General features: G+C 40.9%; 1 protein-coding gene across 11 annotated transcripts in view; it reads left to right on the forward strand.

The window, feature by feature from the left end:
- CBFA2T2 (CBFA2/RUNX1 partner transcriptional co-repressor 2) overlaps nucleotides 1-20,044 on the forward strand; it is a 158,141-nt gene that overhangs the window by 95,391 nt on the left and 42,706 nt on the right. For 10 of the 11 annotated variants that reach the window (XM_054467474.2, XM_054467476.2, XM_063659132.1 and 7 more), the window contains one exon: nucleotides 18,968-19,111. In XM_054467474.2, the coding sequence (XP_054323449.1) occupies nucleotides 18,968-19,111 (144 nt within the window). Of the gene's footprint in view, nucleotides 1-9,900; nucleotides 9,970-18,967; nucleotides 19,112-20,044 lie in introns of those variants that run through there. The other variant, XM_063659137.1, reaches the window with a different exon arrangement.

Raw genomic sequence — 20,044 nt, forward strand, 5'->3', positions numbered from 1 at the left:
TTTGGCATTTAAAGCCATTAATCTCAACTCATGATTTCTGTCCCAAGGAAAATGAGAGTCAGATGTTCACATCTGGACCATTTGTTTCATTCATGTAGTTGAAATTGCATTAGAAAATTTTGATAGTGATGAAGTCAAGAATTTAGAATGAATCATTGAATCCTCCCATTGAAAGGGAAGATCAAAACCTCCAACTTAATGTAGAACTGTAGACTGAAAGAACTATTATTTTTTGTTGATTTTTCTTAAACAACATTACTGAGGTATGATTGACATGTTAAAAAGCTGTACATATTTAACATATACAACTCCATGCATTTGGGAATAAGTACACCCCTGTGAAGCCATCAACACAAAAGTTTCCTCTTGACCCCTTTATTATTATTTTTTGCGTATGGTATGTAGCTATTTTAAAGTATTGTTAGTCTTTGTTTTAACTTTGTTGAAGTGTTAATTAAAATGATGAACTTGCAGAAGAAAAAGTGAACATTTTAAATTATTTTTTATAAATAGAATAGAAACTTAGGTGCAAATGAACGAATATATATATAAATATATATAGATCAACAAATGAATAATGAACAAATATATATGTTAATGTAACATATATTAATGTAATATATATGTTAACCACAAAAGTACCATGGCCATTCAGCTCGTGATATGTATTTCTTTCTTTTACCTTTATTTTTGGCCTGTTTGAAAGATTTATGCTACATTATATTTTCCTTTATTCCTTAGATTACTGTAAAGAACAACACTATATTTAAGAGCAGTACACCCTAACCAAGTAAGGTTGATCACACAATGGCAAGGATAGTTCAACATTAAGAAGCTGAAAAGGGCTGGGCGTGGTGGCTTACGCCTGTAATCCCAGCACTTTGGGAGGCTGAGCCAGGTGTATCACTTGAGGTCAAGAGTTCGAGACCATCTTGACCAACATGATGAAACCCCGTCTCTAGTAAAAATGCAAAAATTAGCCAGGCATAGTGGCAAGTGCCTGTAATGCCAGTTACTCTCTGAGGCAGTAGAATCACTTGAATCCAGGAGACAGAGGTTGCAGTGAGCCGAGATCGCGCCACTGCACTCCAGCCTGGAGGACAGAGCGAGACTTCCCCTCAAAAAAAAATAAAAATAAATACAAGAAGCTAAAAGGAGGAAAAAAAAAAAAACCCATTTCCATAAATACATCCCTTCCCCTAAAAAAAAATATGCATTTGATTAAGCTGAAGACCTATTTCTAATAAAAACAAGTAAAAAGCAAGTTTGTGGTAAGTAGAAACTTCAAGGTTATACATGCAAAACATGTGGCTTAAACTAGAGCTGCAACATAAAAGTGGTGAAGAACAGCAGAGGACAGTTGGAGCTGTGGGAGATGCACAAATGAATGCCTCTGGCATGGAGCTTCAGGGTTGGAAATCAAACACTAGAAGCCCAGCCAGGCACAGAGAGCAGCCAGTTGCTGAGGGGACATCTCCCTTTGTCTTTATCTGTTGTGGAGATGTTTGATAGTCCCATATCCCCAATGCATACTCCATTTGTATATGCATCTTAATAGTCCTCAATGATTTAGGCCCCCAAAATGATCAGTTAAGAGAATTACCTTTATTTTGTTTACTTTCAAAAAAGTAAGAATAAACCCAAACTCAATTCTTAATTTCTCAGCCTGAACAGTGTGAGATCATAGTTGTCCAGATTTCTCTGGAAACGAGTAAAGATGAATTCGTTTCTTTGTCATGGGTCTGTACTATAGGTTGTTCTCTTTTTATTTCATTTGATTGTAAACAGCAACTCTGGCAGCTGGACAATATTGAATGATTGCTGTAAACAAGGAAACAGACTTTGAGGAGGAAATATCCCCATTATCAGAGAGCTAACAGAGCCTCAATTTCAATCCTGATCTGTCTGAATCCACATACCCACATCAGAGCTTTCAATTGAAATATAATGTAAGCAACAAATAGAGGCCACATATGTAATTTTAAATATTCTTGTAACCTCATTTTTAAAAAAAGAAACAGGTAACATTCCCTTTGATAATATGTTTAATATACTAAGAAATTTCAATATGTAATCATTATAAAATTATTAATGTGCTTGTTTACATTCCTTTCCTTAGTACTGTTTGAACCTTGGGGTCTGGCGCGGTGGCTCATGCCAGTAATCTCAGTGCTTTGTGAGGCCAAGGTGGCAGGATCACTTGAGGCCAGGAGTTTGAGACCAGCTAGTGAGACCCTATCTCTAAAAGAAAAAAAATACAAAAATTAGCTGGACATGTTGGCATGCACCTATAGTTCCAGCTACTTGGGAGGCTGAGGTGGGAGGATCTCTTGAACCCAGGAGGTTCAGGCTGCAGTGAGCCTAGGTTATGTGACTGCTCTTCCAGCTTGGACGATGCTGTCTCATCTTTTTTTACAAAAAAAAAAAAAAAAAATCTGCAATCCCTTTTCCCTGTGCATAAAAAGCTTCCAGAAAATAGTTAAAAGAAACCATCAAACCCTAAGGTAATTTTTTTTAAGTGCCTGTTGGCCCAGAGGGCTTGATTAGTGGAAACTCTTAGAAACCAGACTGAGTTAAACACATCTAGCTTTGTTTTTTTTCTTGGCCCCCCAAAGGCTATGCGCATGCCCCAGGAATATACTTGTTCTTTGATTGGGCACAATAAGATTGTTTTCTTCAAATATTTGAGAGTGGTAGGACCCCAGAAGAACTCTTACCAACTGATGGTGAGTGCCAAGATCTTCTCATTTATCTGGCAGTGGCATACTCCATCTCTGCAGCAAGGTAAAGCCCTGGGTACTAGAAGTTCCTTCACAGAACCTAGGTGTCAGCCAGTCATGGATATTGTCCTGTGGCTTCCCATAATGGAAGAAAGCTAGATCTTTGCTTCGTGCTACTCCTGAGCATGCAGTTTTGATTTTTGTGGCTCTCCATCTCAAAACAAAAGCTGATGGGCTGACTGGCCCTTTCTTTACGCTGGGGGAATATAAAAACTCAGTTTTTCAAATATTAAGGTACATGGAGCCAGGTGGAACGCAGGCTCTTTTAAAGATTGATGAGGGCAGGTGCAGTGGCTCATGCTTCTAATCCGAGCACTTTGGGAGGCCGAGGCAGGCAGATCACTTGAGACCAGAAGTTTGAGACCAGCCTGGCCAACATGGTGAAACCCCATCTCTACTAAAAAGAAAATAAAAATTTGCCGGGCGTGGTGGCAGGCACCTATTAATTCCAGCTACTTGGGAGGCTGAGGCAGGAGAATCACTTGAACCCGGGAGACAGAAGTTGCAGTGAGCCGAGATCACACCATTGCACTCCAGCCTGGGCAACAAGAGTGAAACTCCCTCTCAAAAAAAAAAAAAAAAAAAGTACTGATGAATAGCTGGGCATGGTGGCTCACACCTATAATTCCAGTGCTTTGGGAGCCCAAGACAGGTGGATCACTTGAGGCCAGGAGTTTGAGACCAGCCTGGCCAACATGCTGAAAACCCATTTCTACTAAAAATAGAAAAAAGTTGACGCATGCCTGTAGTCCCAGCTACTGGGGAGGCTGAGACATGAGAATTCCTTGAACCTGGGAGGCTGAGGTTGAAGTGAGCCAAGATCCCACCACTGCACTCCAGCCTGAGCAACAGAGTAAATCTCAAAAAAAAGAAAAAAAATGATGAATAAATATGTACAAAAAGAAAAGAAAAATATTTATCACATCCAAGTTAACTGAGGATGGCAATGTAATTAAAAAGAATGTTTTGAAGTCACAATTAGCTTTGTGGTTACCTTACTACTTGAAAGACGGGACTGGGCACATATACCATTTCATTGGACAAACTTATTTTTACTTAATAGAATATAATTAAAATGCAAAAGTTAATAGCACATTAAAGTTTAATAGTTTTCTTTGAGACAGAGACATTCTCTGCACTCTTTTGCTCCTCAGACTGGTTTTTGTAGTCTTCAGGTTGCTAAAATCTGATACTCTCCCAAGTCCATTCACATGAACAATTCTACATCCCAGTTGTGGCGGGGGGGTCTCCTGTAAGTCATGGTCATTCTGTGTTCATGCTGTCTCCATTTCCAAAAACCCTCCAAAATCTCTAGATATATTTAAATCTTCCCCAACACACTTGGTCCAACATGTTGCTTCTGTTTTCATTGTCTGTCACCATGCCTAGGGCACAGCAAACAAGAGTAGTGGATTGATAACAAGTGTTAGTTGATGAACATGAAAAAAATGACATAGGCCAGGCCCAGTGGCTCATGCCTGTTATCCCAGCACTTTGGGAGGCTGAGGTGGGCGGATCACGTGACGTCAGGAGTTTGAGACCAACGTGACCAGCATGGTGAAACCCCGTCTCTACTAAAAATACAAAAATTAGCCAGGCATTGTGGCACGCGTCTGTAATCCCAGCTACTCTGGAGGCTGAGGCAGGAGAATTGCTGGAACCTGGGAGGTGGAGGTTGCAGTGAGCCAAGATCATGCCACTGCACTCCAGCCTGGGCGACAAGAACAAAACTCTGTCTCAAAAAAATATATATATATATATAAAATTATGTAAAAATTATATGTATATAATTATGCTATGTAGTTCTGTTAATGCATGATATTATAAAAGCACAGTTGTAAAAAGGTTACATTTACTCTAATTCTAGGCCACAGACTATTCAGTTAGTCCTAAAAATTCATGGAACATCGCCAGGCATTGTAGCACATCCCTGTAGTCCGAGTTACTTGGGAGGCTGAGGATCACTTGAGCCCAAGAATTTGAGGTCAGCCTGGGTAACAAAGCCGGACCTAGTGTCTTCGAAAAAAAAATAGAAAATTCATGCAACATTACTTGACACTAGGGAGACTAAGTATGAAGATGGAGTTATGTGAATGGGTCGCTGCCACTTAAAAAAAAAAACCCTCAAAAATATATGAACTATTAATGTGTTGTCGTGCATATAAGGAAGACAGAATAATGTCTTATATATCATGACTCCATTAACCTCTATAAAGAAGCTGAATATCTACATTTTAAAATTGTAGACTAATGGAGACATTATTTTGTTTATATTAACTCTACCTAGGCTTTTCCATTGTAAAGATGCTATATTTATCTAGATCCATCCTCCCCCATACACACAGAGCTGTTTTTCTTTCACATTGAAAAATTATGGCCAGGCACCCTGGCTCATGCCTGTAATCCTAATAGTTTGGGAGGCCAAGGCAGGCAGATCACTTGAGGCCAGGAGTTGGAGACCAGCCTGGCCAACAAGGTGAAACCCCATCACTACTAAAAATGCAAAAATTAGCTGAGCTTGGTGGCATGCGCCTGTAATCCCAGCTACTCAGGAGGCTGAGGCAGGAGAATCGCTTGAACCCAGGAGGCAAAGGTTGCAGTGGGCCGAGATTGTGCCACTGCACCCCAACCTGGGCGATAGAGTGAGATTCCGTCTCAAAAAAAAAAAAAAAAAGGTCTCAGCTCACTGCAACCTTCGCCTCCTGGGTTCAAGTGATTCTCCAGTGTCAGCCTCCCGAGTAGCTGGGATTATAGGCACCTGCCACCACGCCTGGCTAATTTTCGTATTTTCACTCGAGACGGGGTTTTGCCATGTTGGCCAGGCTGGTCTCGAACTCCTGACATCAGGTGATCTGCCTGCCTCTGCCTCCCAAAGTGCTGGGATTACAGGTGTGAGCCACTGCGCCCAGCCTTCTGACTGGTTTTTAATACAAGATAGCTAGATTTTTATATCTGCTTCTGCATTGATCATGTAATCTCTGTAAAAAGCTACCATTCACTCATGAAAGAGTAAAAAAGGATAAATGACCTCTTCTTACTACGATTATGAAAACTGTTTTGACCTTTCCCCTTCTGCCCACACATATCCCAAAGGGTCTCCAGGGCCCCCAATGGTCCCAGGACCATATTTTGAGAACTGCTGAGTAGATCATGGCATTCAAGCCAAGGTAAAGAGTTTATGTTTTATTGTAAGAGCAATAGGAAGCCATTAGAAGAGTTCAGTTCTGTGAGAAGATCTGTTTTAGGCTTTTAAATCAGCACTTTGGATACTACATGATGAATGGACTGAAGGGGTTAAAAGCAGAAGCAGAAAGAATAGTTAGGAGGCAGATGAAGCAGTCCGGGTGAGAGATGACAGTGGCTAAATTCTAGCAGTAGAGATGGGAGACATGACATACTGTGACATATTTAAGAGCTGGACTGTCAGGATTTACTGCTATATTTCTTTCTTTTCTCTTTTTTTTGAAACAGAGTCTCACTCTGTTGCCCAGGCTGGAGTGCATGGCATGACCTCGACTCACTGCAACCTCTGCCTCCTGGGTTGGAGCAATTCTCCTGCCTCAGCCTCCCGAGTAGCTGGGACTACAGGCGCCTGCCACCACACCTGGCTAATTTTTATGTTTTTAGTAGAAACAGGGTTTCACTGTGTTAGCCGGAATGGTCTCGGTCTCTTGACCTCGTGATCCTCCTGCCTCGGCCTCCCAAAGTGCTGGGATTACAGGTGTGAGCCACCTCTCCTGGCCTACTGCTACATTTCCTCTAGAAGGTTCTGTGTTCCAGAGATATTTAGTACAGATGTATCAAATGCTGGAACCCAAGAGACTTGGCTTTTTGAATCGTAGGAAAGCCATTAACTAGCTATGTGAGAAATTGATAGCATTTTTCCCTGTCTCCAGAAAAAAAACGTGAGGGTTATATTTGGCCACGAAGACTAAAGTTAGCTGATTCTGTATCAGTCTCAGATTCTCTGAGTTCTCTGACTTTGGCTGCATATGTGTGGCCTGGGCAGTAATGTGACACACCTTTAAGTGGTTGGGATTCAGTCGATTTTGATTGTGGTAGGGGTGGCTTCCATACAAAGTCAAGATGCTAATCAAATTTAATTTAAGTCTTTTCTGTTCATGTGAGAAATACTAAGTTGTTGGAGACCTGAAACAGATGGTGTGCAGTTGGAGTAGATAACTATATTGTTCTAAATAAATATTTGCTGGAGCTGGGAAGCAACAATCCATATTTCACTTTTTCCTATTTACATTTTCAGGTCAGCTGTGTTGCTATTGTTTTTAACTTGCATTAAGGTTATCAACAGAGTTGGCAATTACAATATATCTTTAAATGTTGAAATAATTAGCATTGGAAGAGATCCTCAGCACGTAGTGGTGTAATGATTCTTAATGCATTTCTGGTAGATAGCTGTCTAATAATATCTTATACTTGAAAAATGTTTTTTTTTTTTGAGTCGGAGTCTCACTTTGTCGCCCAGGCTGGAGTGCAGTGGCCCAATCCCGGCTCACTGCAACCTCTGCCCCCGGGTTCATGTGATTCTCCAGTCTCAGCCTCCTGAGTAGCTGGGACTGCAGGCGCACACCACCACACCCAGCTAATTTTTGTATTTTTAGTAGAGACAGGGTTTCACCACATTGGCCAGGATGGTCTCAATCTCTTGACCTTGTGATCCGCCCACCTCAGCCTCCCAAAGTGCTGGGATTACAGGCATGAGCCACTGCGCCTGGCTTAAAAATCTTATACAGTACTTGTTTTTTAATTTTCATTTTTTTTTAATTTATTTTTTTTGAGAGCGGGCCTTGCTCTGTCACCCAGGCTGGAGTGCAGTGGCACAATCTCGGCTCACTACAATCTCTGCCTCCCAGGCTCAGGCAATCCTCCCAAGGAGCTGGGACTATAGGTGTACGCCACCACTCCCAGCTAAATTTTTGTATGTTTTGTAGAGATCAGGTTTTGCCATGTTGGCCAGGCTGGTCTCGTACTCCTGAGCTTACTTGATCCACCTGCCTCAGCCTCCCAAAGTGCTGAGATTACAGACGTGAACCACCATGCCTGGCCTACAGCACTTTTTAATCTGTTACTTTATTTGCCTTTTAACCCTCCCTTCCTCTATTTTACAGATGAAGAAACCAAGGCTCTGGCATGACTTGTCCAGGGTTCCACAGTAGCTGATAAATTGGCAGAAAAATCAGGATTCACAGTCACAGTTTCATGCCCAGTTTCCTTTCTTCCACAATAGCCTACCTTTGACTATTCAAGAATATAAATCTCTAGCTGGTCTGGAATTCGGCTGTTTTGCCAAACTGACCTTTTCATCTCATCTTTTGCTGCATACAGCTTTTTATATTTACTGTATATTCTGCTTCAGCTAAGAGATGGTCTTAAATTGAGGGAGTAATGAAAATTTTATATTAACTCTTTCCTGGCTTAAAGTGCTATAGCCACTGTATCTGTCTCAGTTAAGTTCTGGGGCAAGATCTGTGTGCAGTCTCTTAAATGTTAATATATCCTTTGTTACACATAATATACTTGTTCTCACCTTTATTGTACCTGTATTCTTAATGATATTTTGATGAAAGCAAGTTTTCAAATAAGTAGGTTTAAAAAGGCATTTTATTAATCATTGGTCTAATCATTATAATAACCTAAACAGCTAGCATGTATTCCTATGTTCTTTGTACATTTAGTCTTGAAATTCACAGTGCTTATAGCCCGGTAGATTATACTGCTTACTTGGCTTCTGGTTTTTCCCCTTATTTCCTTGGCTTTTCTTTTTCAGTCTCCTTTTTTAGTTTCTTGTCTTTCATGATCTCTAAGAATTGAAATACCTGGAGATCTGTACCCACTTCCTCTAAGATACCTGTTCTCAGGCTTTCCGTAGAATCTATGTGCCATTAATTGAAAATATTTCGTCACAACCTCAGACTTCCCCCCTCCAGGCCTCAGCTCCACACTTTTGTATCCAGCTGCTTATCCAGCATTTGTATTAGAATATCTACTGAGCATTTTAAAGGTAATCCTGATCTTCAGTTGCTCTTCCCCCATTTTCCTTTACCAGTTCCTCCTTCTCAGTAAATGGTAACTTCATCCTTCCAGTTGCTTAGGCTAAAAACCTCAAAATTGTTTCTTGACCTCTGTTTTTTTTTGTTTCTTTCTTTTTTTCAGTCTCACTCTGTCAACCAGGCTACAGTGCAGTGGCACAATCACAGCTCACTGCAGCCTGAAACTCTGGGGCTGAAGGAATCCTCCTGTCTGAGCCTCCAAAGCAGCTGGAGTTATAGGCAAGCACTCTCACACCTGGCTAATTTTTTTTTAATTTTAATTTTGTGGAGTCGGGGTCTTGCCATCTTGTCCAGGCTGGTCTCAAACTCTGGACTCAATCCATCCTCCCACCCTCAGCCTCACAAAGTGCTGGGATTAGAGATGTGAGCCACTGTACCTGGCCTTTTGACCTCTATTTTGTATTTATTTTTGATTTATTTACTGCTGTCACCTCAGTAGTAGGAGACTTAGTAGTTACTCAAATAATTTTGAATAAATAGATGAGTAAATTCTAAGATTCAATTTAGGAAAAATTACTCAAATTCCTTATTTAACTTCATTCCACTAACCGGGGGTTATGTTAAGACAGGAGTCTCCAACCCCCAGGCTGCATACCGGTATGGATCTGTGACCTGTTAGGAACCGTGTGGCACAGCAAGTGGTGAGCCAGCACATTACCACCTGACCTCTGCCTCCTGCCAGATCAGCCATGGCATTAGATTCTCATTAGGAGTGCAATCCCTGTTGTTAACTGGACATGCAAGGGATTTAGGTTGTGCATTCCTTATGAGAATCTAGTGCCTGATGATCTGAGGTGGAACAGTTTCATCCTGAAACCACTCCCTACCCCACCCCTGGTTAGTGGAGTGCAATGGCACGATCTCGGCTCACTGCGACTTCCTTTTGTAGTTCTTTGGTAGGTACATGGGCTCCCAAGTAGCTGGGACCACAGGTGCATGCCACTGTGCCCAGCTAATTCTTTTATTTTTTGAAAAGACAGTCTCATATCGGGGAATCTGCCCTGATATTCACTTAGGTTCTTTTCTATTTTCCTTAAGCGTCGGCCAGCTTGAGAAATAAAGGGACAGAGTACAAAAGAGAAATTTTAAAGTTGGGCATCCAGGGGAGACATCACATGTCGGTAAGTTCCATGATACCCCACAAGCCGCAAAAACCAGCAAGTTTTTATTAGGGAGTTTCAAAAGGGGAGGGAGTGTGCGAATAGGTGTGGGTCACAGACATCAAGTACTTTTACAAGGTAATAGAATATCGCAAAGCAAGTGGAGGCAGGGTGAGATCACAGGACCACAGGACCACAGGACGGGGTGAAATTAAAATTGCTAATGAAGTTTCGGGCACCATTGTCATTGATAACATCTTATCAGGAGACAGTGTTTTGAGATAAACCGGTTTGACCAAAATTTATTAGGCGGGAATTTCCTCTTCCTAATAAGCCTGGGAGCGCTATGGGAGACTGGGATCTATTTCACCCCTGTAGTCTCGACCGGGTGCACCTGGGGGGGCTGTTTATAAGCCGATACCTCCAGGCACATATTCTCTTTCCCAGGGATGTTCCGTGCTGAGAAAAAGAATTCAGCGATATTTCTCCCATTTGCTTTTGAAAGGAGAGAAATATGGCTCTGTTCCACCCAGCTCACCAGCGGTCAGGGTTTAAGGTTATCTGTCTTATTCCCTGAACAATTGCTGTTATCCTGCTCTTTTTTCAAGGTGCCCACATTTCATATTGCTCAAACACACATGCTGTACAATCTGTGCATTTAATGCAATTATTACAGAGTCCTGAGGCGATATACATCCTCCTCAGCTGACAGGATTAAGAGATTAAAGTAAAGACAGGCATAGGAAATCACAAGGGTATTGATTGGGGAAGTGATAAGTGTCCATGAAATCTTTACAATTTATGTTTAGAGATTGCAGTAAAGACAGACATAAGAAATAAAAGTATTAATTTGGGGAACTAATAAATGTCCATGAAATCTTCACAATCCACCTTCTTCTGCCATGGCTTCAGCCGGTGCCTCCGTTTGGGGTCCCTGACTTCCCACAACAATCTCACTTCATTGCCCAGGCTGGTTTTCCAGCTTTTTAATCAGTTATAGCAGAAGTCAGTAAACTGTGGCCTACTGTCGGCCAGACATGGTGGCTCACGCCTGTAATCCTATCACTTTGGGAGGCCGAGGCGGGTGGATTCCCTGAGCTCAGGAGTTCAAGACCAGCCTGGGCAGCAGGGTGAAACTCCGTCTCTACTAAAATACAAAAAAATTAGCTGGGCTCAGTGGCATGTTCCTGTAGTCCCAGCTACTTGGGAAGCTGAGGCAGGAGAATTGCTTGAACCCAGGAGGCGGAGGTTGCAGTGAACAGAGATGGCGCCACTGCAGTCCAGCCTGGGCGACAGTGAGACTCCATCTCAAAAAAAAAACAAAAACTGTGGCCTGCTGTCCATTTTTGTGAATAAAGATTGATTAGAACACAGCCAAGCCCATTTATTTGTGTATTGTCTATAGTGTGTTACAACAGAGCAAAAAAATATTTACTGTCTTGCCTTGCCTTTGGCAGGAAAATTTTCCTGATTCCTGAGCTATAATAATGATAAATTAATTTTCCAGTATATGTATAAACATGGAATATAAAAAATTTATTTTTTCTATCAGTGTTAGTACATATTAAAGTATTAATTTTGTTTTAATTGTGCTCTATCTTCAAAAGTCCTTATAAAATACTTTCTGGTAATTTCCTTTTTTTTTTTTTCTTTTTGGAGACAGAGCCTTACTCTGTTGCCCAGGCTGGAGTGCAATGAATGGCATGATCTTGGCTCACCACAACCTCCACCTCCCAGGTTCAAGTGATTCTTCTGCCAGCCACAGCCTCCTGAGTAGCTGGGTTTACAGGTGCCCACCACCATGCCTGGCTAATTTTTTGTATTTTTAGTAAAAACGGGGTTTCACCATGTTGTCCAGGCTGGTCTTGAACTCCTGACCTCGGGTGATCCACCCACCTCAACCTCCCAAAGTGCTGGGATTACAGGCATGAGCATTTTGCCTAGCCTGTGGTAATTTCTTTTCTTTGAGTCCTTATGTCTCCATTTTTGTTGAATGATAAATTGTTTGTCATTATAAACAGTTGTTCCTGGCCATCTCTGCATATGAAGCCTGCGTGTTATTAGGAAGTTGGATGTGTTGTCAGATTTGTGGCAGAGTTACAAAGATGGTAAATGCTCATCCTTAAGCATGTACTATGTCCATAATCAGTTTAGCCAACTTTATAAGGCTATAAATGTAACAGTAATTTTGATGTTTCTTCCTCCATCTTTAGCAAGTTAGAATTATCACTTTTGGAATTTTTTTTTTTTTTTTGATGATGGAGTCTTGCTGTTGTCCAGGCTGGAGTGCAGTGGCACCATCTCAACTAACTGCAACCTCCACCTCATGGGTTCAAGCAGTTCTTCTGCCTGAGCCTCCTGAGTAGTTGGGATTACAGACGCCCGCCACCATACCCAGCTAATTTTTCATTTCATAATTTACAACATGCCCTGGCCACCATGTTGGCCAGGCTCGTCTTGAAATCCTGACCTCAGGTGATCCGCCTGCGTTGGCCTCCCAACGTGCTGGGATTACAGATATGAGCCACTGCACCCAGCCTGGAAATTCTTACCATATGACAATTACACATTCAGAGCATTTACCTATCCTTGGCAGTGATTGAAGAGAGGCTATGGTCCAGGAAATCTTTTCCCTGATTTTTCCTTCAGCTGTGATACCACCTTTTGGGGCACTATTCAAACTATATCCCATGTGCTACCTGGAGAGCCCATGTAGCCTTTCCAGCAAACACCTTAACAGTATGTTAAGACTTGCCTGGCCGTCATACATGGTAATGTTTCTATTTCTTTATTTTCCCAGTACTGTATGTCTGTCTTTCCCATAAGTGAGGTCCCTCCCTACCTTCATCTCTGAACTTCCCTAAAGCCTGGCAAATCCAGGACAGTCAAGTAGATTGGGATCTGGATCCTCAAAATTCAGGACCAAATTATTGGAAATAATCCAATTGTTCATTGACAAGGGATTGTTTAAATGAACTATGGTACCTCTTCAAAGTGTATTATCATACTGTTTTTTAAAATTGTGAATTAAGAATTCCAGGACATATTGTGATATTATAAAACACAATAATAGAACCAAAAAAAAGGAACATTATAATTTGTATGTGATATAGATTAGTTGTCTGTTCCTGCATAACAAACCATGTCAGAACTTCATGGCCTAAAATGATAAGCTTCCCCGCTCCTTTCTGTTAGTCTCATCCGCCCACCTCAGTCTCCCAAAGTCTTGGGATTACAGGCAGGAGCCACCATGCCCAGCCTGAGAGTCTGATTTTTGTTTTTTGTGGGTTTGTTGTTGTTTTGTTTTTTTTTTTTTGTTTGTCTGTTTGTTTGTTTTTAGACAGAGTCTCGCTCTGTCGCCCAGACTGGAGTGCAGTGGCGTGGTCTCAGTTCATTGCAACCTCTGCCTCTCGTGTTCAAGTGGTTCTCCTGCCTCAGCCTCCTGAGTAGCTGGGATTACAGGTGTGTGCCACCACGCCCAACTCATTTTTGTATTTTTAGTAGAGACAGGGTTTCACCCTGTTGGCCAGGCTGATCTTGAACTCCTGGCCTCAGGTGATCTGCCCGCCTCAGCCTCCCAAAGCGCTGGGATTACAGGCGTGAGCCACCACGCTCAGCCTGGAGTCTGATTTTTTTATAAAGCAATGGATTTAATGGCTTCCTTGGCCAGCTTCTTTGGAATGATCAGTGTTCCTGTCATTATAGGAAAGATCTCTATATGGATCTTTATAGATAGATCTAATATAGAAAGATCTATATTCTGCACATTTTCTCAGTCATGATAAACAGGAACACTTGACCAAATCTTCTACCCCACACAGCATACATAACATCTCAAACTCGGTAAACTGTTATTCTAATATATATATATATATATATATATATTTTGAGACAGGGTCTCACCCTGTCACTCAGGCTGAAGCACAGTGGTGTGATCACAGCTCACTGCAGCCTCGACCTCCTGGACTCAGGTGATCCTCCCACCCCAGCCTCATGAGTAGCTGGGACCACAGGCATGCGCCACCACATCCAGCTAATTTTTTTGTTGTTTTTGGAGAGATGAGGTCTCCCTGTGTTGCCCAGCCTGTTCTCAAACTCTGGGCTCATCCTCATGTCTAGCAATTCTTCTGTGTCAAGGTGGTTTGGATTACAGGCATGTGCCATCGTGCCCAACCATAATTCTAATATAGTTCAAAATATGATTCAAGTAAAACGTGAGAGTACCTGCTGTATACCTACCATTGTTATGTCCATTATGGTACCCTTCATATAACCCTGTGTTGAATTATCCCCAGGGACAGATCAAGAAAACCACTATCACACAACTAGTGAGTGATGGAGCATTCTTGACATCAGGCTCACCTTTTGCCTCAACATGCTTTCTCCTTGAGACCTAAATTTTTCTTCTTTCCAATTACTTGGGAGTAGCCTTTCCCTTCAGATAACCTCATTATTTTCTTATCTCGTATTTACACCTCTGCTCTTTGCCAGTCTCTAATTAAAAAAAAAAAAAAAAAAAAACTCAAAAGCAATTTATAATGATTTGTAAATGCCCTTGATTGTGGGCAGTTTATCATGGAAGATTCTTCTCAAGTAGCACGTTTCTGGGATGTCAGTAATACAGTTGTTCCCCCTTACCCACATGGAATACGTTCCAAGACCTCCGGTGGATGCCTGAAACCATGGGAAGTATTGAACCCTACCTACATTCCTTTTGGACTGTAACTGAGCCTATGAGATGCAACAGCAAAACGAGCACAAACGTCTTTTTCCTTCTTACAGTAGATGTCAGCAACCTCAGCATAGGAATTTTTTCTTTCCTTACGAAGTCAAGAACTTCCGCCTTTTCACTTAGTACTTTACAGCTTCACTTTGGTGTATCCAAATTGCCAGCATCACTCCTCTTTTACTTTGGGGCCATTATTAACTAATATCAGGGTTACTTGACCACAAGCACTGCAAAACCATGACAGTTCATCTGATGGTAACCAAGATGGCTACTAAGTGACTTATGGTCGGGTAGTGTATACTCCGGAGAAAGGGATGATTCACATCCCAGGTGGGATGGTGTGAAATTTCATCACACTATTCAGTACGGTGCTCAATTTAAAACTTACGAATTGTTTATATCTCAAATTTTCCATTTAATATTTTTGGACCTTGGTTGACTGTAGGTAACTGAAACCGTGGAAACTGAAACTGCAGATAAGAGGAAGACTGCTGGGTGTTCAGTGTTACTTTCCGGTGGAGCTACAGAATAGTTCTACTCTTTAGTTTCATCTTTGATTCTTTAAATTCCTATGTAGGAAAAAATATCACTGCTGTCACACAGAGAACTGTTTATTACTTTATTTTTTCATCTGTTTTCTGTTTTCAGGATATCCTTAGCAAATTGCACACAGTGAAGAAATTATTCAGACATACTTTTCCATTTTGACTCATCAAGTTCTTTGGCTTCCCATGGTTTAGGTGTTGAACCATAAGTCATTTTGGAAATACATGCAGTCATATCTGGGTTTTATTTTTTAATATATACACACATATATATGCACACATGCATTTATTTTTAATACATATATACAAATATATTCAGAATAATCAAAACACAAACTCATAGGGTGACTAAATTGTCAGTTACTTTGAACTTAAAATTGAGTTGGACCCTTATGACAAAACCAAGGGTTATTTTGACTTCCTGGGACTAAATCTTTATGGCTGTTTGATATGCTAAGCAATGGTGTTTATGGACTCAAGCCACAATTGAGGGAAAAGAATTTCTTCTTCTTCAGCTCTATTTAAGGTTCTCCAAGATTGAAGAGAGTTCAATATATGGTTGATTCTTTAATGGGATCCAGCTAGAATATAGCACATAACTATCATTTTCATAAAAATTCAAAAAGGAAGTCACCATAACTAGGATGACATAAAGGCATGTCATAGCCTTCTTCCTACAGGGACTTACTATAATCCTGTGACCCCAAGCAGAGGGTTAAAATGCCTACTTTGGAACATACCCTTTCCCATCATCTGAGCAACTGCTGAATTTGTCACCTTGTAAACCACTTGGATAGATCTCACTCCCTGAGGGGCATTCATGCCACCCAGCTTCCAACAAAAATACCACTTTACATTGTGCTTGGTGATTTTGCAGCTATTAATTCTTGGATCATTCCATACATTATCTCTGAGGTTCCATGGGTAAATTGTTGATAGTGTACCTATTTTCCACAGAAAACAGATGTTAATATTAACTTGGTCAAGGTCACATACCTAGTTAATAGTATGTCCAGAATTTGACACCAGGATTTCTGTCTTCTAATCATCATTCCTGTTTATTAAGCACCTTCTTTATGCCTTGCAGTGATTTAGGCATCATCTTTAATTATTACATGTTTCCTGACAGGTAGGTCTTACTGTCACTCATTTTACATATGTTGAAAATGAGGCCTAGAAAGGTGAAATGAATTGGTGAAATTCACTTGCATTGTAACAGAATGAGAATTCACACCGAATCTCTCAGTCTTCATACCTGTGCTTTTTCTGCTTCATTCACTTGAAACATGAAGAAAACACTAGTGTTGCAGGTTTTGGGTGGTGAAATGAAAAGTATCAATCTGTAAACAGTTCTCTAGCGGCTGAGTTTGGCCTACTATCAAAGCTTTTGGTTGGTAAGAGCCCAGAGTTCAGCGTTCTGCAGTTGGGCTGCTCTAACTTTTTTATTCTGCCAAGTGCTGACTGTTAAAACTCATCTCACTGCTAAGCCTTCCTCAAGTCTTTGGCACCCTTGCTATAGAGCCAGGTGGTCTGAAGAAAAGCTCCCTCTAGGTTGTTGCACACTGTACACAACACATTACAGTGCGAGACAACTGTCAGTTCCTTCCTTTCCTTCTCCCCTACCCTTCCAGAAAGCTGGGCCCCAGATGGAAGAGCTGGAAATGTGTCAACTGTTCTCTGAAGGGCATTGAGAAAATACTGTCAGGAAGAAAAGGCAAGCGCAACAGCTCATTAGTCCACTAATCAGACAGGACGACCATCAATTTCACAAAGAAAATGTCCTGAGCAGAGATGGGAAGGGCTGGCAGAGTGTTGCCCACATGGTTCTGAGAACTGCACATTTTTGTCAGGGGATTTGTAACTTGGGGGCATTGATTTCTTGATTGACTTTATTATATCCCTTTCCCAAGTGTGGCCACTGCAAACTGAAGCATAAAAATGGTATTTGGATATACTTTTCTCCAAATACCATTGTGTTCCATCAATGCACAAAAATGTACCTTGTTGCCAGGATCGTGAACACTCTTGTATGTATTGTCTTTATAGCTGTGCTCTCACAGAAAGAAAAATTGGACTTAACCTTCTTATTGGAGCCTTTGCTCCCCATTTTTTACACTTTAATTTGAATTCAACGGTTATTGGAGAATGAATGCCTGGTACTTAAGTGAAAAGCTTAGAATTACTGTGAGGAACATAGCTCAATTTAAAGGTGATTATGGTAACCCTGGTCGTATTATTAACTAAGTATGTAACAAGTTCTCTTTGATAGGGAAAAATAACTTGTTAGATATATTAGAATATTACTTGTTGGTATCAAGTCTGATACCAAGCAGGTAGGTCTGTTAGCTCAGACCTACCTAATTGCAGCATCATGAAGTTTATCTAATTTATCTTTCTGGAATTTTGTTGCCATTTAGTATTATCAAACAGCTGCCTGTTATTAATTGTTCCCATAGATGAAGTAGCCTCTGCTTCATGTAGAATCAGCTCTACTTTTCATCTTTTTGAACAATATATAGCATGAATGACATTTACATGTTTGAGGTCAGAGAGGTTGACTCCCTCTTTTTTCCTGCTTGATGTAGTTGATAGTATATGTATAATTTAGTACATCATTATTAATGGTGATTTTTTTTTTTTTTTAAGACAGAGTCTTGCTGTGTCACCCAGGCTAGAGTGCAGTGGCATGATCTTGGCTCACTGCAACCTCCGCCTCCCAGGTTCAAGCGATTCTCCTGCCTCAGCCTCCTGAGTAACTAGGACTACACCACCACACCCAGCTAATTTTTATATTTTTAGTAGAGACAGGGTTTCACCATGTTGGCCAGGCTGATCTCAAACTCCTGACCTTAGGTGATCCACCCGCCTCAGCCTCCCAAAGTGCTAGGATTACAGGCATGAGCCACCATGCCCAGCCTATTAATATTGATTTGTATACAACTGATTGATTTTCTTTTCATGTCATGCAGTTGAGGCCTAAGTCTAGATAGTTCCCATGTTAGCTTTTTTCCCCCTAATAATTTGATTCATTTATAAGGAGAAGTTAAAAAAAATGCATTTGAGGTAAGCTATATTTGTAACCTGGTTTCTTCCTTTCTCAGCCACTATCTAGAGACTGCTAACTTTCAGTTCACGTCACCTCTTGACCTTGTTTCCTCATTTTAGTTCCTAGGGTTGAAGTAACAAAGTACCACAAACTGAGTGGCTTAAGACAATAGAAATTTATTCTCTCTCAGTTCAGAAAGCCAGAGGCCCAAAATTGAGGTATCAGCAAGGTTGATTCCTTCCCGGGGTTTCAGAGGTCCCCTTCTCCCTCCTGGCTTGCTGCTTGCTGACACTCCTTGGCACTCCTCGGTGTATAGATGTGTCACTCTAGTCCCTGCCTCTGTCGCCACTTGGCGTGACTGTCCTCACATCAGCTTCCCTCTGTGTATGTCCCTCTGTCTATGTCTCATCCCTTCTTTAAGGACACCATTCAGATTGGATTTAGAGCCCACCCAGACAATCTAGGATGATCTCATCCTCTCAGGATTTTTAACTTAATGATATCTTCAAAGACCCTTTTGCCAAATCAGGTAACATTCACAGTTCCAGATGTTGGGACATGGACATATCTTTTAGGGGGTCACTATTCAGCCTTTTATACCAAGCAGTCCTCTAGGGAAGTATGTTGGTATTTCAAATTGTTGTCTGTTTTTGCAAACTTTTAGAAAACCCTAACCTCCATTTCTCTGATTCTCTGCAGTTGGTCCTGAGAAAAGGGTGCCAGCAATGCCTGGATCGCCTGTGGAAGTGAAGATACAGTCCAGATCCTCACCTGCCACCATGCCACCCCTCCCACCAATAAATCCTGGAGGACCGAGGCCAGTGTCCTTCACTCCTACTGCATGTGAGACCTCTTAGTTACTTATGTTTGTAGTTCAGAGTGACATTTGGATCTAAGTGACTGACTTGCATGAAGCCTTCCACATATATTGTTCAGTGTTTTCAAAGTGCTATTGAAAATATAGACACAGATATATATTTCTGGTTGTTTCTTTTATAAATTACTTATACCCTCTGAGAATAATACTTAGCTTATTTGGATATTTAGTTGTTTAAATATTTTGTTTTCATATTCTTTGGCTGGTAACTATTTTTATTTCTTTGACTCTAACAATAATGAATTTAAATTATTATATTGCCTTATGGGATTCCAAGTAAGTTTTCTAAAATTATAGAATTAATTCTAAAAATGTTCCAGTGCTGTCATGGTAAGACTTTTTACAAAAGAGAATATTGTTGTATTAGTTTACTAGGGCTGCCATAATGAAATACCACAGACTGGATGGTTTAAACAACTTATTTTTATTCACTTTTTCACAGTTCTGGAGGCAAGAATGTAAAGATCAGGTATTGGCAGGTTTGGTTTTACCTGGGCCTTGTAGATGGTTGCCTTCTTGCCATATCCTCACATGGTCTTTCCTCCATTTGTGTGCGTCCCTGGTGTCTCTTCTCCTGCCTTTAAGGATAATAATCATATTGGATTAGGGACTACTCGTAATACCTCTTTTAACCTTAATGAACTCTTTAAAATATCTCCAAATATAGTCATATTCTGAGGTACAAGGGGGTAAGACTTCAATGTATGAATTTGGCCAAGGCTCGGGCAGAATTCAGTCCATAACCATTATGTTAGCTAATAATATATGTAACAATATATTCGACTTCACTAACCATCAAGGAAATGCAAACTAACACCCAATACAGTACCATTATACACCCACCAGGATGTTCAAAATGATACCAAGTTTTGATGAGCATGTATGGAGCAGCTTGAACA

The sequence above is a fragment of the Pongo pygmaeus genome, chromosome 21, assembly GCF_028885625.2.
Source record: "Pongo pygmaeus isolate AG05252 chromosome 21, NHGRI_mPonPyg2-v2.0_pri, whole genome shotgun sequence".
Taxonomy (NCBI): domain Eukaryota; kingdom Metazoa; phylum Chordata; class Mammalia; order Primates; family Hominidae; genus Pongo; species Pongo pygmaeus.